This window comes from Pelmatolapia mariae, linkage group LG12 (genome assembly GCF_036321145.2).
Source record: "Pelmatolapia mariae isolate MD_Pm_ZW linkage group LG12, Pm_UMD_F_2, whole genome shotgun sequence".
In the NCBI taxonomy this organism is placed as follows: domain Eukaryota; kingdom Metazoa; phylum Chordata; class Actinopteri; order Cichliformes; family Cichlidae; genus Pelmatolapia; species Pelmatolapia mariae.
The window spans coordinates 27,788,579-27,802,665 of NC_086237.1; the positions used below are offsets into that span (position 1 = coordinate 27,788,579).

Here is a 14,087-nt window from a genome sequence, read left to right on the forward strand (position 1 = left end):
TGCACTTTAACAATAAATGTTTATATTTTCTTAAAATATACTATACTCTGTGGTAATGCTAAACAGCAGTTATGGCTGTCTTTCCCATCAGGGTGGTCTTTATGAGGCAGTAAACGAGGTCTACAAGATCATCATACCAATCCTAGAGGCACATAGAGATTTCAGAAAACTGGCGTCAACACATGACAAACTTCAGAGAGCCTTTGATAACATCATTCAGAAGGTAATGACAGAAGAGGTGCTGCGTCATTTATTTAGTTAAAGTGAAAATAAGAAAGATCATAAGATGCTGTAGATAAAACATTTTAAAAATCATTTTGGTACATACATGTTCTTATTCAGTATTTAAATATGTGTTTTAAACATCCTTGAAAACAAAAACGGCTGCAAATTTATTTTTGGCTTTTAATAAAACCTTCAAAGTCTCCTTTATAATTTAAAAAACCCTCAAAGGATAATTGACATAACAGAAATATCTGATTAGTATCAATTTGAGTGTGTTTTTTCCCTCCAGGGACATAAGAGGATGTTTGGAACTTATTTCCGAGTGGGCTTTTATGGGGCCAAGTTTGGTGATTTGGATGAACGGGAATTCATCTACAAGGAGCCTGGGATCACACATCTGCCCGAGATATCACACAGGCTGGAGGTATGGAAGAGGAAAATGTGTGCATGTGTAGGTATGAAATAAAGGTGCCTGGCTGGACTGGTGAGATCTGACACTTGAGGCTTTAAGTGAGCAGAACGACAGAATGAAAGATTCACAAATTGTACTTCAGTTTTGGTGACATTTAGAGCGCCTGAAAGCTATCATTTGCATGCTAAAAGGTAAAAAGAGAAAAAAAAAGAAAGTAGTGGATGCACTTGAGTCAAATTAGTGAATCAGTTCACGTTCAGTTTATTTCATGCTTTCGAGTGTTCTTTTAATGCTTTTTATTCTTTAAGGAGTAGCCTCCAATCGCAATTTATATTTGAGTAAAAATGATTCTGCACTTTAAAGACCATATATTATGAACTGTACTGTATAATAACGACACAATTTCCTGCACTCCTAGAACTTCTACAGTCAGTGCTTTGGAGATGACACACTGGTGATGATTAAGGACTCTACACCAGTGGACAGAAAACAGCTCAACCCCAATAAGGTGAGTAACTGTTATGCCAAACTATCAACTGGTAAATGTTAATCTCGAAATGATCAAATACTAATATTAGTAGCAAAAATCTCCCCTGTGGGCATTTTTTGCCAGGCTTGTAGCTCTTGCTGTTTACTTTGTTCATGTATTAAAACACAGATTTCTATGTTAATTAATCGTATTATTCTTTTTATCTTCATTATATCACTGTATATAGTCAGATGGCAAAATTGGCTGTTCATAAACACCAAACTAATGAATAAGTACATATATTTCTTTATCTTTTGAAACTACACATTCATAATATAAGACTTAGTTCCCAAAAGCTGTATAGATGTTGACGATCCTGGTAGGATAGGCAGTTTATATATAAGTTTCATCCACATTGATTAAAATGTCCAACATTATGTTCATTATAGTAAGATGACTGGGAAAAGGTCAATTCAAAACTGTACATAGAGTATAGAGTGTAAAAATGTGTATTATTTAAACTAGAGATATGTTCATATGATTTTTAAATGTGAACATCTATATAATATTACTGTATTTATTGTTATTCATAATACAGAGTTCATATTGAATGCACTGTATAGAGCTTGCATACATTTTTACCTGCAGAACTTTTGACATACATTACTGCAGTATTTCTCAGGACTCTTGACCTGAACTCCACAGACTAAATGTTTGTTTTCTTCTCAAGCACACATCTGTAAAGTTTCATTACTCTAACTTGTATAGTTGTGACACCTGTAAGGACACTGCTCTGTGTATTTCTACAATATTGTTTCTCCAAAACTCTAAAACTGCAGTGGTATGTCTATAGCAGCGTTTTTGCACTCGAGGGTTTGCTCCACTTTCTAAAATTGCTAGGCGAGACAGAAAGAGTCGTGATAGATGAGTGACAGGTTCCTCTCCTGCAGCCAAGCAGCCCGGAAACTAGCATGACTGCTCATTTGCAACCTTTCTCTTATGTTATTAAAATAGTTCAAGGAATTACAAACACTGAAAACGTTCGAGGTCCTAGAAAAGCCAGCCAGTTGTTGAATTGTCTTCATATCAGATCAACAATGTGTAGATTAAAGATTCATCTAGAGTTTTTAGAGGCATCGACTCAAGCTGGACAGATCTGATTTGCATAAACTGGCCCAAATTTATGCAAATGACAAGTGGGAACTCAATTCCCTCTGTTTTAAACAGCAGCACAATGCAACCAAAATGCACTGCACGTAGACTATGAGCGAGAAATTATGGATTCTTTGGACACATACCAGAGTTTGCTTTATTAGATATAAAAACAGACAATAAAACGCAGCTAAAGACACACGTTTCTTAATCACAATAAGATGCTATTTTCATGAATAATAATTTAAGAAAACACTACCATTCCTCTCTAGGCATATATCCAGATCACTTATGTGGAACCCTACTTTGACGACTATGAGATGAAAGACCGACTGACAAACTTTGAGAAGAACTTTAACCTGCGGCGCTTCATGTACACCACACCCTTCACCAAGAGTGGGCGACCTCGGGGTGAACTCAATGAACAGTACAAGAGAAAGACCATCCTCACCACCATGCATGCTTTCCCCTATGTCAAGACCCGCATCAATGTCATTCAGAAAGAGGAGGTAAGTGCTGAATACACCTGGTGTGGAACACCTAGCAGCTATGAGTCACGTCACAGCTGCAGCAATACCAGTTGGCTATATTTACTTGTCTTGTATTTCCAGTTTGACTTGACGCCTATCGAGGTGGCCATAGAGGACATGCAGAAGAAGACCAGAGAGCTCGCGGTTGCCACACACAGAGAACAACCCGATGCTAAGATGTTACAGATGCTGCTACAGGGCTCTGTGGGAGCCACTGTTAACCAGGTAATGAGCTTTTGGGGCCGTTCGGTAAATAAAGGCAGCGATGCCATTTTGCACTACTGTGTGTCTTCTCCTGTTATAGCAGAAATGATTGCGCTTAACCAAATGACAGCTGTTCTTCTTAAATGACACTTTCTATCATGCATAATGTGATGGGGAAAATAACAGAGTGATTTACCTCCTATTTATGCTACCACATTTACAGTTTCCATTGTAGTCAAGGAGTGCAGGTGGGAGACATGGCAGTGATCACACATCAAAGCCCTCACCCCATCCGCAACCCTAATCCTTCCTTTGCTTTTCTCCTGATTTAGTTAAAACGTCAATTCATGGCCCCTCTTCCTTTCATGTATCCGCTGCATGGCGTGCTGCACCGGAGGTCTCTTTGATCTGATAGCTTCCAGGTCCTGCCAGCATGGTGAATGTCGGCGTAATGACGAAGCAAGCTATAGCGTCTCTGCTCGCCTTACTCTTTATCTTCCAGTGTCTAATCTGACAGGTCCCTTGCTCCAACCTGATGGTTGTATACATAACGCTAATGCTCTGCAGCTCAGTAAACATATAACTCTTGACTGTAATCAGTACAAGAGACCAGGTTTCTGTGTGCGGGTCGGCAGCTCAGACCCAGGGCTGAGGCCCAGGCCCAGTGCATTTATGATTCTAATCAGAGCTGTTTAACTGCAGATACTGTGCGAGCGCGCTGCGGTTTTATGATGAATATAAGTTAGGATAACAAGATCTCATACTGTGCAAATGGGAGCCAAATGGAGAATGTATGCAGGGTTAGCAGTGACATTAGCTATACAGGAGGTAATCACAGCAGCTCCTTTCCTGATGGCTTCCTCGTGTTTTCAGTTCAGAATCGTAGCTCTTAGCTGCGTTTAGCCATTCAGGTAGTAGGTCATTTCCCCCAGTATGAATGAGGGGCTTTCTTATTCCTCCTTTGTTCACTTGCTGTCAAAACGCTTCCTCTCTTTCCTTCCTCCAGCCCCTCTTTGCTTTCTCTTTCTTCATCTCTCTGCTTCTTTGTTTTTGCTGATTGCCTTATATCTCCGCCCCCTGTTTGTAGGGCCCGTTGGAGGTGGCCCAGGTCTTCTTGAATGAGATCCCAGCGGACCCAAAGCTCTTCCGTCACCACAACAAACTGCGCCTGTGTTTCAAAGAATTTATAATGAGGTAAGACGCTATCAAAGAATCACCACCTAGTGACAAAGGGTGAATAAATGGTGGTGAACAATGAGCCTGACGGAGTTCACCAGCCACTTTACTCGAATCTGCTTTCTCTCTCTCTCGCTCTCTCTCTCTCTCTCTTGCTCTCTCTCTCTCTCTCTCTCTCTCTCTCTCTCTCTCTTTTTTTATTCCAATAAATGGCACTGACTCAATAGATTGAAGTATACAACAACATGTCAAAGAGATTTTCTTAGTAGGAAATGGAATGTATTTGTGAGATGTGACTTGGAAAGAGTGAAAGTCTTCTCCAGGATCTATATGCCTCTATTGTTGCCTGCGTAGGAAGACAAAAGTGCGCCACAAAGAAGTGAGAGTGATGGAGACTGATATCCTGCTGTTTAAACAGCCTGTCAGTCAAGATGAAGAGACTGAAGTGATAATCACAACTACATTTCCAACCAGATCACAGTTTAAATGAAGCAAAGAAGTAGGAGTAATGTGAATAATTATATATTATTTACATATTGAGACTATTTCTACTAAGCTGTTATTCTTCTTGCTAACTCTAGATTCATTATCACCAATAGTTTTAAAATATTTTCAATGATCACGACATAATTTGAACCATCATGCCCTACATGCTGCAGTGAGTCATGATAATTTTGTGCCGAGATTGTGTCATATCTGCACGTTGCAAAGTATTGGTGCGTGTGCTTGAGTTTGTTTGCTTTCATCTCACGGTTATGTGTTGTTTGCTTCCAAAAAATGGTGTCTTTCATTTTCTAACCTTCATGTTACTTTCCACCTGCCTTAAATGCTACAAACAGATTTGCAAAAATTTGCTGTAATTTCATAAAGGTTTATTTTCTTTCCTAAATCCAGGTAAACATAGGACTCACGGAACACCAATCTTCTCAGCAGTGGCATTCTAATAAATCCACTTAGGAAAGCATTATTTTCTAAGCTGGTCATCTTGTAATATTTAGTGTTGTGTTATGTAGCTACATGAACTTCAAAGTATTTTAAAATGAGTTCTGTGGAGCTAAAAATTTAAAGAGAGGTTTCGGGGGATTTGTTCTTTCCTGGATTTGCTGATGTCCCACTCTGCCACATGCTCTGTGTTGCTGCTGTCTAGTCCCGTCCTGCATTTATAGATTTAGATCCTGTACACGCAGTAATGGTTAAAGAAGCCCATAGGTTTTTCTTGTTGGGTTTTTTTGGTTGTTTTTTTTTTTTCAATTCAGAAACTTAAACAGCCAAGCATATTTTCTTTTTTTTTTTTACAAACGGCGCTCACTTTGCAAATCATAAAACAAAATGAAGATGCCAAATGCTCATCTGAAGAGCTGTCTCAATAAGCCAAGCATTCAGATAAAGAGCTATACACCACCAGAAAATCCTGCACTCTTGTGAACTGTCATTAATGCTCATTACCCTGCTTATTTACTGTATACTGTTACACGACATTGCAGTTTCCATATTAACTTCATTAAAGGCTAAAAGATAAACATGTGTTTGCAATCATCCCCTTCCCTTGATTTCCTGCAGACTGCCCTGTATGTTGGCCATTATACATATCATGATGGAGTACTGTGGGTGCAACCCAGACTTGCCCTCTACTTGCACTTCAACTTAGACCCATTGTTTTTTTCCCCATTATAACAGAACATTGTCCCCTTCCCAGCACATGAGAAAAGAGGGGTTTAGAGCTCTTGCTTCTGCTGCTACTGTGATTTAAATCAGACTTCTGGGTCGTTTGCATCGTAGCTCACATTCTAGCAGCGTTACTTGACAAAGTCAAATAGGTGGTCCCTGCAGTCGAGTATAAATTTGAGCTCATTTAGAGTTCTGGTTTGCAAAGGATTCAAATTCTGGTCAAGCAGTTACAGGACGGTGCTTAGCATACACCAGCACAGTGACTTGTAAAAAGATTGTTTCATTTCATATTTTTGAAGCTCTTCTTGAGGTTACTGTATAATGATGATAATAATAATTTAAAAAAAAAGCTTGAGGGGAAAACTCAATTCTTTTTTTCATTACAGCCAATGAAATTACATGCCACTTTCTGTCCTGCAGGTGCGGTGAAGCAGTTGAGAAGAATAAGCACCTGATTGCATCAGATCAGAAGGAGTACCAGCAGGAGCTGAAGAAGAACTACAACCGCCTGAGAGAGAACCTAAGGCCAATGCTGGAGAGGAAGATTCCCGAACTCTATAAACCCATCATCAGGCCTCGGCTGGAGAACAGGTAAACAGAGCCACCGCACCAGACGGCTTTGACAAGGGAAACGGAGGTGAGAAACACACATTGATCATTTTATCAGGCTGTGTCATCAATGAACCAAAGGGAAAGAGAGAATGAATTGATTACATTTTTTCTAAATCAGACATCATGAGTGAGGGTGGCTTTGACTGACAAACCAAGGACACTTCATGCTCAAACAATAGAGTCTTGTGGCTTAGTCACATTACAGTGAAAATACTGTAAGGCCACAACCTTCTTTGCAACTAGGAAAAATCGATGGTTGCACGGTGACTGCAGTGAACAAAACTACGTTCATTGCTTTTAATTTGAAACTGTTGGGGTCTCCAACCACTGTTTCCCACTGTGACTATAGCATTATTAATCACAGTCATACTGTTTATCACCTGTTTTACTACAACACTAACCACTGAGATGATGCACTCCACCCAAAAGGGGTTCCACCGATCTGGGTTTTTTTTTCGCAACCAGAAGAGTCACCCCCGTTTGAAAGAATGCATTAATGCATTTTGGTTTTGCCTTTAATTATAACTGGCAATTTCTATTTATTTTTAGATACAACATGGATATGATTTCAGTAGGGTTACTTAATATTAGGAAGCTATTAAACTAGAATATATAAATATAACCTTGTTGCTGCTGGTTTTGTTTACTGCTCTACACGTAACCACAGATGCATCGATTTATCTCCATAGTTTTTAAAAAGAGAGGGAAAAAAATATTACAAGTTGTGATAACTGTTATATCTTTCATGCAATTATCTTATATGTGACAGTGTCTAACACCCGAGCCTCGGTAAAAGAACACTAGCTAGTTGGTGTTGTGGAAAAAATATCTGCTGCTCTCGCTGTTATCTGGTAGAAATTTATGGTTAAGATTCAGGGTGTTTTTAGGTTGTGGGAAGTAAATGATTACCTTACATCTACGCACCTTCGCCTACTCACCATGACTGTTCCACCTCTTCTTCCTCAAAATCATTCATTATCTTTTGTTTCTGTTTCCCCTCCCTCGTCCACTGTCTTCTCGCAGGGATTCCTTCAAACGTCTAAGTTTCCGCAGAACTCAGGAGGAAAACTCCTGAGTGCTTCAGACAGGAAGGGGAGGCTGTCACACAAGTGAGAGAGAAAAAGAGAAGATAAGATGAAAGAAGAGGGGGGGGAAACAAGAAAAGGAACAGCAGGAGCAGTACGCCGTGTCAACAATGGAAGACTCGCGGTTTCTCAGTGATCTGGCAATGTGTATTAATGTTGGCTGCGTGTTCACTTTTATGATGTCAGGCTGTTTGTAAGAGGAGGGAAAGGCGAGTGAGCACATACAAAAATGGATGGTGGGAATCACCGGCAAAGTGTAGCTTATTGAGCATTTCACTGTAAAATCTTCAGTTGCTGTGTTAATTTCCATTTTTGGATAACTTCAAGTCCTCAAAATGCTGCAAACACTTCCTCTGGGTCAGTAAACTAGCTCTCTTTGGTCCTTACTAATCCCAGGCCTGTTGTGTGTGTGTGTGTGTGTGGGTGTGTGGGTGTGTGTGTGCACCAATAATGCTCGTGTTCTGTGTATGTACATGTATATAGATGTATGTGAATGTCTGAATGAATGTGTGTTTATTTAGATTGTGTTTAGATTAGAAGCTTTTGGTGCCATACTGAAGTCACTTTGTACTCAGTGATGATAAATGATTCTGTTATGTGCTAAAGGGCCTCTGAAATTCCACTCTGGGCGTCTATGCATGACATGTTCCAGTGTGAGCAGTGAGTGTGGATGGATTTTTGTGCACTGGAAAAATAGGTACAGATTCATGTGTTAACAGTTGAGGCCAGCCATGTACCTGGATATGTAGCTAACAGAAAAGTTTAACTTATTAAGAGTTTCACAGGAGACAGATAGGCTTTTAAGGCTCTAAAACACACGTGGAATACACATAAAGTGTGCATTGTGGATATATTTGAAATATTACTTCAGATAATAACAAGATGTTTACAAAGTTGTTAAAACTATTTTGCGTTGTATTTTATGGAAATGTATTTTTAGATAAAATAACAGCAATAATGATACTAATTGGAAGTATATTATTCAGTCGGCGGGATTCAGTGACTGAGTTTACTGTACAATCTCAGCGTATGTTCCAACAGTTTCAGTTGCTCTCTGTAAGTAGACCACGCTTCCTGCAATACACACAGTGCCAAATTCAATTCCTTATGTATTTACTTAAGAAGTGAGGAACTTCAGCAGAAATGCAATAATGTAAAAAGTCACTCCACACGGATTTACTTTGCAAATTATGTTTACTCAGTATGTGAGAACACATTCCAGTGAAGAAATTTATTACTGCTTTGAAATATTAAATTGTGACAACTTGATTTTATGTGACATCGATGAAACATTTCATCTAAATGATGTTATGTTGCAGGTCATTCTGTATTGCAGTGATGTAAATGCGCCTGGAGTTTCAAAAATGGGTGTACATGTTTGTCAGTGTGATTAATGCTCATGGAAATATTTGTTTCTAGGTACATATCTTATTTATTAGCTGCTGGGTGGGTTTTTTTTTTTGGTTTTTTTTGTGGGGTGGCTAAATAAAATGATAGCCATGCAGTATGCATCAGCTGTGAGCATTGATAAAAATGTATACCTATTTTTAAAACGTGTACCACGTTAGCGCTGTAAGATGTATTCATGGGATACACCCACTGAGACTGCGTTCATGTTTCATGGTTATCCTTTATGTTCGTACATATTTTTTGTTTTTTGTTTTTTTTATGTAGATCTTTTTTTTTCCATTGTCATACTTACAATGCTGTTGAAGAACCTGAATAAAAATTAATATATGTCACCACTGTGTCCAATCACATTTTAATATAACTGAATTAAAATGCAAAAATACATGTATTACTAATAAGTAGACTATTTAAAGGGTTGTTTTTTTTTTAAGGTTCCTGTTAAGAGTCTTAGCTTTTTTGGCGTCTTTTGTCTCAGAATAAAAGAAAAGTAGAACAAATAGGGGACTAAATAAAACTAAATGTTTAGAAGTAGACAAAAAATAAAGAAACAAATCAATGCAATAATTACACTGAAGAGTATCCCCAGGTTGCAATTTAACTGAAGCTAAAACTGAACAGGAAGTAAAATTACACACACTGGCAACTTTATTAGGTATACAGTTTCATCTGCCTGATACTAATTATTAAATTAGCCAGTCACATAGCAGCAACTGTACGCATTTAGACATGCAGACATGGTCAACACAATCTGCTTAAGTTTAAAGCGAGCATCAGAATGGGGAAGAAAGGTGACTGTGGACTTTTCACATCCGCTCCAGCTGTTCTTCCACCTGGTACTTCTCTACTTTCTCGTTCTCATTCATTCTTTTTGATATCATATATCAGAATGTATATATGAATTTTTTAAAAAGCATTTTAATCGTTACTTCCGTAGTTATCATAAAAAATAGATAACGTGCAGCGCTCGAGAGAGCGGGGAGGATTCAGGTGAAGGACTACAATCCGCTGCCGTCGCACTAATGTGACGACATCAACGCTCGACTCGCACAGGACGGATACAGCTTTGTTGTAGAACAAACGAGAGCTTGTGATGCTCGGCGGTATGTTAGCAGCTGTTTTGTACAAATATTAGTAAATACGCTGTTATCCACAGCGAAGCCGGTTATTTGTGGCGACACCGTCGCTGCGGTTGAACCGCAGACTGTTTAATGACAGAGACCTGTGATGGCAAGTTAGCCGAACTCCTTCATGTCAGTCAGCCAGGTAGCTTCACACTTTAGTGAACTTTAAAACTTCAGACGTTCATTTACGTCGTGCGGCGTTTGGAAACACTGAGGTGAAGCCCTTCGTTTCCTGTGCTGACCGAAAGTTTCTGTTTTATGTTTTCTCACACTTTAGCCTGTGATTAAAAGAAAGGAAAACCCTGGTCGAAGTTGAGCAGTATTGTGACTTGCCTGCAAGCCCTGCTCTGCCTCCAAGAACACAACTTAATCACTTTTAACTGTGTGACAGCTATCTGGCATCCACTTCCGCCCACTGCTACATAATTCTTAAACCCTTAGAGCAACACTCAAGTTTTCTTTCCTTAGCAACAGTAAACAGACACTAATTTTATCAACAAGCTGCATGAGCTTAATAAAAGAGTGGTCACATAGAGTTGGCTGTTGTTGTCCAATCTTTTACAGTTATGGAAGATATGTTTTTCTCCATCCTGTTACTCAAGATATCATGGTTTTTTTTCTCAGTGCTCATAATTTTATAAACTGCACTGTATAAGCTCTGAGGATTTCTCACTGTAAATAGTAATTGCACCTCTGTCGTGCCAAGCCTCCCTCCAGCCCCAAGCAGGCTAAATAGAAGGACTGTGACAGGAAAAATAAAAGCAGGAGAGCTTTAATATAGGTTTCTGCAGATAGTTAGCTGTTACTGTCTGTGTGTTGAGCTTTTTTTTTTTTTACTTGTACTGCTTTGTTAACACACATCAAAATTGGATCATGAAATTGTTTTCCTGTTTGAAAGTCGTTTCATTGTGGAATGTGGACATGTGTAGAGTTCATTGGAGTTAAATGCAGCTGTAGCCTGCAGTCACCATGATGGTGGAATACATCATGGTTTATGCACAGACAGAAATGAGTTAGATTTTTTCCTCAGATTCTCAGTCAGTGTGGGTTAGTTTTTTTTCCTCTTTCCTCTGTTTCAGCTATCTTATACTCAACTTTGATGTCCTTGGTGTAACATGGACCCAGATGGGGACCTAAACCCTGACACGGATGACCTTCCGCTTCGAGCGAATACTAACCACATACTGGTCAGGCATTATGTCCTGGACCTGACTGTTCACTTTGACAGAAAGGTCATCAGTGGTAGTATTGTTCTGTTCCTGGAGCCTCGTTTGGGAGTGAGGACTGAGGCTGGAGGAAGTCAGGATGGTTTTACATCCAAATACAAGGAGGTGGATGCTCTGGAGGATGGTAAAAAAGAGCTTGAAACGACTACAGCAAAGGTGGAGAAGATGTGTGGTGATGCAGAAAGTATTCAGTCTTCAAGTCTGTGGCACACTACAAGTGGTGGTGAGTTCACCTTAGTGTTGGACTGCTGTGATCTTGACGTGTCAAAGGTTGAAGAGGTGGACGTCACCTCTGTGGCACCCATGTTAAGCCGCTTTCCAGAGGTACCATCTAAAAAGTCAGGGGATGTTTCAAGGAAGCCACAGGCAGCTTTTATTCAGAACCTCATCTCCATGCCCTCCAGCCAGTGGAGGCAGCAGCATCAACTCTTTTCACTGTGTAGCCGTGCCCCCGGTGCTCAGGATGGAAGCACACTGCAGTTCCACAGAGACCGATGGAGTCTACAGGTGAGGAAAAATGGAGTCACATCACCTCAGGAGTTCCCTTGTGCTCTCAGGATCTGCTATGAGACGAAACCAGCAGGAGGTTCAGTGCGATGGACCAAAGATCAGGACAACAGGTTTGTTTCAGGATGCAAATCATCTGAATTATTCCATTAAAGATTGGCACATTATTTTTAAAAAACTGGCAACTGGCATAAAATCTGCTCTGTTCAAAGTTACAGTGTAAGATACCGAGTGTGCTATGTCAGAATAATATAATACAGATTAATTCATTCACAAAAACACACCTCGGGCTATTTTATTCTCTCCTGTGTGGGGTATGCGTTACTTATGTGTGTGTTTCTGTGTGCGTGCTTCGTTTGGGCATTGAAGTGAGGGTTGTTTATAGTTTACCATTGTTTACCCTTCCAGGGTGTGTGTTTACACCGCCGGTTCTCCCATCAACAACCGAGCCCTCTTCCCCTGCCAGGAGCCGCCTGTTGCCATGTCAACATGGCAGGCAACAGTACGGGCCCCCAGTGAGTGCGTGGTTTTGATGAGTGGGGAGGAGCAGGCAACAGTACCTGCTGAAGATGGGGACACACGTAAGCTTTTCAAAAACCTCAATTGTATATGTATTTCTTTGTTTTATATATATATGTGTGTGTGTGTGTGTGTGTGTGTGTGTGTGTGTATGTACATTTGTAAACTTTTGAATATTACACAAATTTATTGACTACTAAACTGAAAAGAAGAGATTGGTATTAGATTTCATTACTTGGAATAAATGGGTCTGTAGTGTCCAGTGTTGAAACTAAAAGCTATTATGGGAGCATGGACTATTGACGTGTTTGAGAGATTGGATTTGTTGGGTTAAATAAAAAGGGTACGTGTGCACCAAAGTATCGGCTGAAAGCTGGTACCAGCCATTATCAGCCTAATTCCCAAATAAGATAACATTTACCGATTGTAATGGCCCACGTTTGTCTGCGTGTCACATCCAGTTTGAGCTGGCTAAATCTTCAGATAGTGTGACAGTGAAGCTTTTAAAACGGCTTAGCTATTTATTTATTTATTTTTTGTCTGCCAGGCACAAAAAATAGGAATAAATAAAAACATAAACAAATAAACAGAAAAAAAATCAGTCTAGTGCTTTAAAAAAAACATCAATATCAGTGCTTCGAGAAAAGAGAGCATTGTTGAGGAGTATGAACTGCACTTTGTATTTTATTGGAATCAGTAGAGAACATTTTTCAATAAATACAAAAAGAAAGTATTTCTTGCCCATTTCCAGGCCTTTTAGAGCTCCACATTTCAGATTGGGTCAGTAATTCAAATATGTATGATGTCAACATCTGTTCAAAACAAACCAGTTACATCTACTTCTTTTGTGAGCAGCTCACAAAAGAAGTAGATGTAGTGATTAATGGGAAACTGTGTAAACATAAATGTAAATACGGTATATAAGGGAAAAACAGAGTTTGTGCAATTCTAATGAGGCTGAAAATCAATATTTGGTATGACCACCTCTTTATTCTTTATCACAGCCTGAACTCTCTTGGGCAATCTTTCTTGTAATTTCTTTAAGTAGTCTTCAGGAATAGTTCTCCAGGCGTCTTGAAGGACATTCAAAGCTTTTCTTTGGATGTGTGCCTTTTTTTTAATCCGTTCTCCATTGAGATGATCCAACGCTGCTTCAGTAATGTTGAGGTCCGGGCTCTGGGGATTCCATCCATGACTGATGGTGTTCCATTGTATGTTTTTCTCTCCTTTGTATGCTTTTACTGCATTAGCAGTGTGTTTGGGATCATTGCCATGCTGAAAAATGAAGCTGTTGCCAATCAGATTCTTTCCAGATGGTATTGCATGGTGGATCGAAATCTGATGGTTGTACTGCATTCATCATCAAGATCCCCAACATCACTGGCTGAAATGGAGTGGCAAACCATGACAGAGCCTCCACTGTGTTTTACAGATGGCTGTCAGGACCTCTCTCCTGACTTCCTTTACAATTTGTAATTTGGCATACATCAGCCCTTTCTTCCTGTTGCCCTTTCTTAACAGCCACGCTGTGCCCATTTATGATGAGTCTCAGATCCTGCGTCAGGTCTTTGTTGGGGTTTTTTTCTTTTTCCTAGTTATTAAGGATATGACTTTCAGATACTCTTCATCTTTTTCCTAGCTTCAACTAAATAAAGTGGAACAAATTATGTGGTTTTGCAACAGGCTGCTGGTAACAAAGAGTCTAAAGATACAATTTAAAATTGGGTTCTTGCTAGGTTTTCTGTTGTGTAGACATAACATTGATTCATTC

General features: G+C 39.5%; 2 protein-coding genes across 5 annotated transcripts in view; both read left to right on the top strand.

The window, feature by feature from the left end:
- Positions 1–9,275, top strand: part of dock8 (dedicator of cytokinesis 8) — a 58,845-nt gene extending 49,570 nt beyond the window's left edge. For 2 of the 3 annotated variants that reach the window (XM_063490720.1, XM_063490721.1), the window contains exons 41-48: positions 92–223; positions 515–649; positions 1,056–1,145; positions 2,531–2,767; positions 2,870–3,013; positions 4,080–4,186; positions 6,257–6,427; positions 7,472–9,275. In XM_063490720.1, the coding sequence (XP_063346790.1) occupies positions 92–223; positions 515–649; positions 1,056–1,145; positions 2,531–2,767; positions 2,870–3,013; positions 4,080–4,186; positions 6,257–6,427; positions 7,472–7,523 (1,068 nt within the window). In that variant the 3' untranslated portion in view covers positions 7,524–9,275. Of the gene's footprint in view, positions 1–91; positions 224–514; positions 650–1,055; positions 1,146–2,530; positions 2,768–2,869; positions 3,014–4,079; positions 4,187–6,256; positions 6,474–7,471 lie in introns of all 3 variants that reach the window. The other variant, XM_063490722.1, reaches the window with a different exon arrangement.
- A 704-nt stretch (positions 9,276–9,979) lies between these two features.
- The window catches only part of aopep (aminopeptidase O (putative)), a 95,640-nt gene continuing 91,532 nt past the window's right edge, over positions 9,980–14,087 (top strand). For both annotated transcript variants that reach the window (XM_063490435.1, XM_063490436.1), the window contains exons 1-3: positions 9,980–10,043; positions 11,144–11,910; positions 12,206–12,378. In XM_063490435.1, the coding sequence (XP_063346505.1) occupies positions 11,180–11,910; positions 12,206–12,378 (904 nt within the window). In that variant the 5' untranslated portion in view covers positions 9,980–10,043; positions 11,144–11,179. The remainder of the gene's footprint in view (positions 10,044–11,143; positions 11,911–12,205; positions 12,379–14,087) is intronic.